The sequence below is a fragment of the Siniperca chuatsi genome, linkage group LG5, assembly GCF_020085105.1.
Source record: "Siniperca chuatsi isolate FFG_IHB_CAS linkage group LG5, ASM2008510v1, whole genome shotgun sequence".
NCBI classification, from domain to species: Eukaryota; Metazoa; Chordata; class Actinopteri; order Centrarchiformes; family Sinipercidae; genus Siniperca; species Siniperca chuatsi.
In genome coordinates, this window is record NC_058046.1 from 480,001 (window position 1) to 487,500 (window position 7,500).

Consider the following 7,500-nt stretch of genomic DNA (forward strand, 5'->3'; position numbering starts at 1 on the left):
GTTAAGTTTTTAATTATGCTTTAGTCATGCATGTTTGCACAGACAACCTGGGGCCTTCGGGGCCCCTGAGGGTCTAGGGCCCCATGGTCTCGTTGCCCGGTTTGTTTCACTTAGCACTTGTCATACTCTTAACATGATGTAATTGGTCCGACTTGTCTTTGGTTTTCGCTCCTTTCAGGCTGAAACCAGCAAGACAAACTGCACTGCTCCCATCCAGCTGGTACCTCTGACTCCTCCCTCCTCCATGACAACCCCCCCCACGTCTTCTCAAAGACCTCCTCCTGCCGGGGTCATCTCCTCCCCGCTAACCAAAACTGAAGCACCTTCACACGCTCCTCCTTCAGCACAAGAAACTACACCTCCTGCTCTCAGACTGAATGTCCCTGGGAAATCGTCCCCGTTGCCCCAGAACGCCACACCTACCTGCTCTGATAGGACTGTGTCCTCAACTCAAAACATCAGTTTAGCTGACTCAGTTCAACCAAGCCCCGCCCCCAAACCCACGCTCTGCAAATCAGACTCCGCCCCCAACAAGCCACCCAAAGCCCTGCCCAGAGGGAGGAAACGAGGGAGGGGGGAGGAGCAGCAGAGTGTGACAAACAGTCAGGGTGACCAATGTGTGGGTAGGACAGGTGACGCCGTGGGAGGGACAGGTACAGGTGTGATCCAGGAAGGAAAGAGGGTTCGGAAGCCGAGTCAGAGGGCCAGAGCTCTTCAGGAAGCCTCTCAGGAAAAGGTAAGACCTGTTTCCATTGCCATATTTTAATAGCTGCTCTGCGTAACAACAAGCTGCAGGTGACTGTGGCCGCCTCCGCCAAAAGGTTGGATGAAGTGAACTACTGTAGATCAGAGGGCGCGGTGATTAATAAATACACTTGCTGTTTATCATTAATCAGTTACATCGATCAGTCATGACTCTACAGTATCTCATGTTGTAAAGGGTCACAAATGAGATTAAAGGAGACTGTGACCCACAGAGCTGATGAGCTCCGGTAATCACCCAATCATATCGAGTTATTACCCACCTGTCTGACGTATACAGGTGTGTGAGGTTATTTTATTAGCCTGGTGTCAACATGTGTCCTGCTGCTTTGTCAGTCTCCTCCTCTCAGTCTGTCTGCTGTGTTTTTTGTTTCCAGGCTGAAGCCAAGAAGAAGAGAACTTCCTCTCCTCCTAGTAGGAAGCGCTCTCGTACGTCTCGCTCTAAAGAGGAAGTTGTCGTACAGAACCAGCCGGTGACTCAGCTCCCTGGGTTCCGTTTACTTCCCGGTCAGTCGATGTGGGTCATGACTCCTGGTGGGCTGGTTCAGCTGGCAGAAACCCAGCTCCAAGGCCTGCAGGTGGCGTTAGTACCAAGCGCCCCCCTTCCAGCTCCTCCAGGGAATATTTTAACCGGTCAGCCCCCTCTGCAACTCACCACCGGCTCCCCGCGATTAATCGCACCTCAACCCACTGCTGTGTCCGTCCCCGTAAACCTGCCCGGACTGAATCAGCCACGGCCTCTTCCTGCCCCACCCACCTGTCCCTCCAAGCCCCTCCCCCAACCTTCATGCTGCAACCTGTCCCAAACCCTGGCTCCTCCTCTCCGTCCTCCTGTGCATTCCAGCCTCCCCCCAAACTCTTCCTGCCATATAAAGGCACGGTCAGAGGGGATCCAGTGGCGCCCTCTCTCCTCAGGAAGGAGTCGCTGGAGTTCGACCCCTCCCTGATGTTCCTAGAGTCCCAAGCGGCGGTGCGTGATTGGCTGAGCGGTAAAGGAGGGGTGGTGGTACCTGGAATGGGCGTGGCTCTTCCCTACCTGCCACCCTTTGTCAGCAGTCTGAGCACGCTCAGTGCGCTGCTCCGAGCAAAGAAGTCTCTGACTAGATCGTCCCTGGAGTTGCTGAGTCAAGGGTCTGAACCCCGACGCCCCCAAACCAAACCCAAAACTGACAGCAACACCAAGACTACGTCCAGTCGGCCTCCTGACCTGCCAGACTCCACCTCTGAACTCAGACCAGCCGCAGACAAACCAGGTAACACACCTGACACACCTGACAGGCACAGACGGGGATTTGTGGCACTCTTACCTGTGTCTGTCTGTCCATGGTGACAATCACTGCTCACTTCTTCTTCTGTTTGTCCCAAACAAACCTTAAATATCACATGCATTATGTGAAATATGGGGGTTGTCGTAGGTCTAATAAACACCTCCGGACCCCCTGAAAACCTCAATCACATTTTTGGGCAGTTCTCAAAAATTAAGCAAATTATTTTTATTTTAATTATTTTCTGTTTATGTGTTGTGAATTTGTATGTTGAAATTCTGAAAGGTGAGAAGCAGCACAGTAAATATAATACAAAGGCTTCCAGACTTAAAAAGTCTCCTTCTGAGCCCCTAATGGAGTTTGAGATGTGCCGATACCCCTTCCACCCTGTTAGTGTTTGGCAGATTTCCAGTGAGTGAACACAAACCGTTGAGACCGTAATGACAGAAAAGCATCAGACTGTAAGAGGAAACTCCACTCACCCCAACTGTACACCACCTATCCAGTTAATAGACACCACCTGCCCAGTCATCCTGCATCCTCCTTTTCAAGTGAGTAATTCTTGCGCTGGATGAGGATGTGACCCTGACCACCAAAGTGTCCATAATATTGCCAGCATCTCCGCTGTGATACTAATGATCTTTTCCTAAACCAACCAAACTGCGACTGAAAACTGAAAATAATAATTGTGAAATTGTCGAACCGTAGCCTTCTGGGTGAAAGCCCCGTGTTCCACCCATTTATCCCGTCTTCCTTTAGTTGTAGAGTCTGTCACACTTTATACTACGTCACCTGACCTGACTAAGTTCTCCAATATCAACGCTATCCGGCTGTGCGAGGTCCACTTGGGTGGTGGCGCAGGATGATTGGGTAGCTGGTGTACAGTTTGGGTGAGGTTTTGAATGAAATGACTCTCATACAGACATACAGTGTTTTCAGAAATGTGTGTGTAGACAGAATAAATGTGTGTCAGTGTGTAACTGATGTAGGCCGACTCTGTGTTGGATGTAACACACACAGCATGACGCCCTCTGATTGTCACACGCTGCTCAGTCCAGGTGTGTTTGTTTCATCCTGCAGTTCCTCCTGTCAGCTCCAACCTCCTGCAGGAGGAGGAGGCGGAGCTTGTGGTGGCGGTACGTCAGCTGGTGGCGGAGCGTTTCTCCAATAACCCCGCCTACCAGATGCTGAAGGCCCGCTTCCTGTCCTGCTTCACTGTCCCCGCCATGCTGGCTACCGTGCAGCCAATCACAAAGAAGACTGTGACCCGCCCAGCTGAGGGGGAGGAGCAGCAGCAGCAGGAGGGGGAGGAGCAGCAGGAGGAGGGGGAGGAGGAGGAGCTAAAAAAAATCAAAGACAGAGGAAGACGAAGGAGAGCCGAGGTAAGTTCAGCTGCTGATGGAGGTCATGTTTATTAAATAGTTTAGTTCCTTATTCAGGTTCACTATCAGTTATTATTGTTTTATTATGTGATATCATGATGCCAAAAGCTGCAGTACCACTAACAGCCACTAGATGTGTTGACCTGTTGGCTCCACTGAGCAGCAGGATGTTTTTCTTCTCACACTTTCATTCATCAGTATTTCTTCTCCTTGTTTCTGCTGCTGCCTCCTGTGGTGAACCTCAGAGTTCCCTCTTAGCTCCTATTTTATTTGATGCTTCCATTAAAACGCTGATGACACACAACTGTTGTTGTCAAAAAGTTTCTGCAGCTTGTTTTAAAGTTACACAATGTAAAATCACGTTAGGGGGTGCAAAGTAGAGTTACTGTGACTACCTTCTATAATTATAACATAAGCACACAAGACAACTTACACTCATTGTTGGGCACGTACTGCCGACGATGGCAGCCGGCTGGACGGGAGGAAGAAGGCCGGGGCGGGAGATAGTCGGTTTGGTCGGGAGGAAGAAGGCCGGGGCGGGAGATAGTCCGTTCCGTCGGGAGGATGAAGGCCGGGGCGGGATATAGTCCGTTCCGTCGGGAGGATGAAGGCCGGGGCGCGATATAGTCTGTTCCGTCGGGAGGAAGAAGGCCGGGGCGGAAGGTAGTCCGTTTGGTCGGGAGGAAGAAGGCCGGGGCGGGAGGTAGTCCGTTCCGCCGGGAGGATGAAGGCCGGGGCGGGATATAGTCTGTTCGGCCCCATTCACCAGTAACAGCGGATTATCAGTGAATCCCAGTTGTCTCCGATGAAAGTTTGTGAAACTATCAGGTGTAAAATGTTCATTGCAGAGGCAGGTGTTGGTGGTGATCCTCAGCTCTCCATCAAGGTGGCTCTTCACAAAATCAATCCACCTCTTCTTGATCTCATCAGTCTTCAGAAATTTAAAAAACGAGACCGAGCGGTTTCGTAAATTCTCGCATCCAGGGAATATGCATTTGCGGTACGAAGGCATAGCTAGCTAGCAAACTGTACGCTGTAACTAACGGTAATGTCTGTAACTCACGATTGAGCACAAACCACTGATTCTAATGCGCTCTAGTTATTATAGCGTTAGGGGAGGGGCCATGCTCAGTGGCTCCAGTGCGTCATCGAGCCATATTTTCAGCCCCGCCCAAAAAATCCTGAACAGAAAAATGGTGAAAAACTGTTTAACGGTCTAACTCCACCATTCAGTACTACATAGTGTGTTTTCATCAATACATTTCTACCATTTATAATGTGTTTAGAAACAAACCTCTGGATTTCCTTTAAACAGACTTTAACTTCAGATAAACTTCAGAATATATTGTTACACATCAAGAGGACTTTAGAGTTTGTCCTCCATCACTTCCATTGTAACTGTGTTAAAAAGGGATCTCTTAACATGAACAGGAGGAATGATAACAGTGACCAAAACCTGTTGCTCTGCACATGTCGGCACGTGAGTGAGGTTTCAGAACAGACAACAAATGTGAACCTGTCCTTCAAGGGTTTTGTCCAGTCTAGTGGACATCCTTTGACCTTTGACCCTGGATTCAGGTGCTGAAAACAGGAATAGACAGCTGGACGAGGAGGACTGTTACTATACAGAGAAATGCGAAGACTGTGTAACAAAGTAGAGACATGTAATATTAAGTAAAGTAAAGCTGTGAAGTGTGAGCGGTTCATGTTCCTGACTGACAGTTTGTGATCAACATGAAACAAACGACCGTTAGAAAATATCTGGTTCTTTGATAAAAAGTTATAAGAAGCCTGAGGACATAAAAACTGAAGGAGAGAAGTCAACTTACATCTCCCAGGGTGCATTTCACTAACAAACAGCTGATCATGTAGAAAACATGTGCGTGGGATCCTTATTAAAAGTGTACGTGCGCACAAAAGCCGAAAATGGCGTGCGGCAAAAAACAATCTGATTTATGAAACCGTGCGTACGCACGGCTGCAGGCAACTTTCCCTTTATAAATCACAGTCCACCAGGTGGATCAGCCTCATATCCCGCCCTCTACACGGCCACATTCAACCATCAATGGTCAATGCAAAGCACCACGTGAATATTGATGCATATAAAAAGGAAATGCAGCGAGTTTAACAGAATAATTTTATTTTCAAAAGGGGCTTCAGGCAGAAAGGTAAACATTATATATCGTTGATCATATCAAACACACACCTGTCGGCTAATTCCCGCTGCTAACAGCCGGCTGCCAGAAACCCGGAGTGGTTCTACTTGTGTTTGTACCAGGATGGCGCTGCTCCGTCGGGTTGGTCTGTCTAACGCTGGACCCAGTTCAGCACATTAATCCAACAGTGCCGCTCTGGGGAATCTAAATCGGCCTATTAGTCATCATCATGGTCCCTGAACACTCGTTCCCTCCTGCTCCTTCCCTTCGGGTTGTCCTCTGCAGTGGCAGCACATCCATCAGGCAGCATTACGCACGAGTGTCACCGCAGTATTTCTATGTCCACAGCAGTCTGACCGATTACTTGACTCAGTGGTGTCCCCCGCCCTGGGACGTCATGTGAAGGCGGAAGTCTGACAGGTGAACACGTGTTTTGTTATGCTCGGCCTGCATCGTGATTAGGACGGATAATGAGGATGCGGAGTGTGGCGACCGTGCGAGAGCTGTCGCTGGCTTTATTTCCAGACTTTGCTAATTTACACAATCCAGATGTGCAGGTGGTGAAGGTGTGGTGAGTCCAGGTGTGTTCACTGCAGCAATTAGACCGCACGCACGCACACACTGATCAGTTTGTCTTTTTTCTCCAGAGATCTTTGCTGCTGTCTGACAGCTCAGGAGCTCCAGCCAATCACTTCTCAGGAATCACCAACACCAACACACCCACCACCGACCAGCCAAGACCAGACCAGACCGGACCAGATCAGTAGGAGCCAGACTGTCACTGTCCACTGAAAACCACAGACCCAAACGATGAGTTCACGTGTTCAGTTTCTCGGCTGAAAAATGTTCCTGTTAAACATATTAGCAGTTTGAGTTCGGAAAAGTCGATCATTTTAAAATAAGCGTTTTTCACTGGACACCAACAAAACTCACTTTACAAACATTTGAACCCACAAACGTGATGTTTTCGTTCTCAGTTTTTGAGTCTGAGTCAGATGTTCATGTTCAGCTCATGAATCAGCAGCTGATTCTGTTTGAGTGTCCTTGAAAAATCAACAAACAGTCAAATAGACTTGAAAAATGTTAAATCAAGTTTCAGTCTGCAGGTAAGAAATTAGTTGAAACTATTTTAAGCTTAAAGGAAGGAAATCAATCTATAAAATTGATTATTGGAAAAAGATCTGCAGGCACATGAAGTTAAGTAAAACACTGTTTTTCGAAGTTAAACAGAATAGTTTGGAGCTCTGTGGTGTGTTCAGGTACCTCAGGAGGAACGTTAAAGTGATGAAATTGCACTAAACTATGTTGTGTTTGCTTGTTGTCTTGTTTATTTTCTAATAAAGAGAAGGTTTTGTGAAATAAAGCTGTGTGCGCTCGTATATGTGTTTGCGAGGACCAGTTAGTTTTTTGACCTGGGAAGTGAGGACGCTGTGGACTGTGAGGACATGTTTCGGTAAAACTTGGGTTAACCTGTTTCTTTCTATGAATTCTGGTTTCAGACAGTTTCACTTGTCACTTTCACACTTTCTTTTCTTCATTTGGTTTATCAAACCAATTACCTCCTCCTCCCCCCCTCTGCTGAGAGGAATCTCCATAAATACAAATCAGTGGTGTGGTGACATCACTTCCTGTTTCAGTCAGCTGATGTTTCCTGTTCACACTCAGTCATTCCTCCTCTGACTTCTCTAATCCTAAACCTCTTCCTCTTTCTGTCACTTTCTGTCCAAACGAATTTCACTGACGAGAAAACAGAAGAATAACTGACAGACGGATGATTTTAACTCAGACCTTTGATTCAGAAACATGTGATCAGATGATGTAATAACATAAAGCAGCTCCATTTTCACCAGCTGCAACAATCAAACACCGCGCACAGGTTAGTGTTATAATACTTTGATTTGAATGAACGACTTTTACTTAAAATTTAGTACATTT

At 47.6% G+C, this 7,500-nt stretch overlaps 2 protein-coding genes across 3 annotated transcripts in view; both read left to right on the forward strand.

Annotated features, from left to right (window-relative positions):
* snapc4 (small nuclear RNA activating complex, polypeptide 4) overlaps positions 1–6,928 on the forward strand; it is a 30,691-nt gene extending 23,763 nt beyond the window's left edge. Inside the window, 5 exon segments of the mRNA XM_044195817.1 lie at positions 179–736; positions 1,140–1,568; positions 1,571–2,015; positions 3,108–3,409; positions 6,213–6,928. Coding sequence (XP_044051752.1) covers positions 179–736; positions 1,140–1,568; positions 1,571–2,015; positions 3,108–3,409; positions 6,213–6,332 — 1,854 coding nt within the window. The 3' untranslated portion in view covers positions 6,333–6,928.
* A 354-nt stretch (positions 6,929–7,282) lies between these two features.
* card9 (caspase recruitment domain family, member 9) overlaps positions 7,283–7,500 on the forward strand; it is a 15,585-nt gene continuing 15,367 nt past the window's right edge. Inside the window, exon 1 of one of the 2 annotated variants that reach the window (XM_044195795.1) lies at positions 7,283–7,441. The gene's annotated coding sequence lies outside the window, so the exon portion shown is untranslated. The remainder of the gene's footprint in view (positions 7,442–7,500) is intronic. The other variant, XM_044195796.1, reaches the window with a different exon arrangement.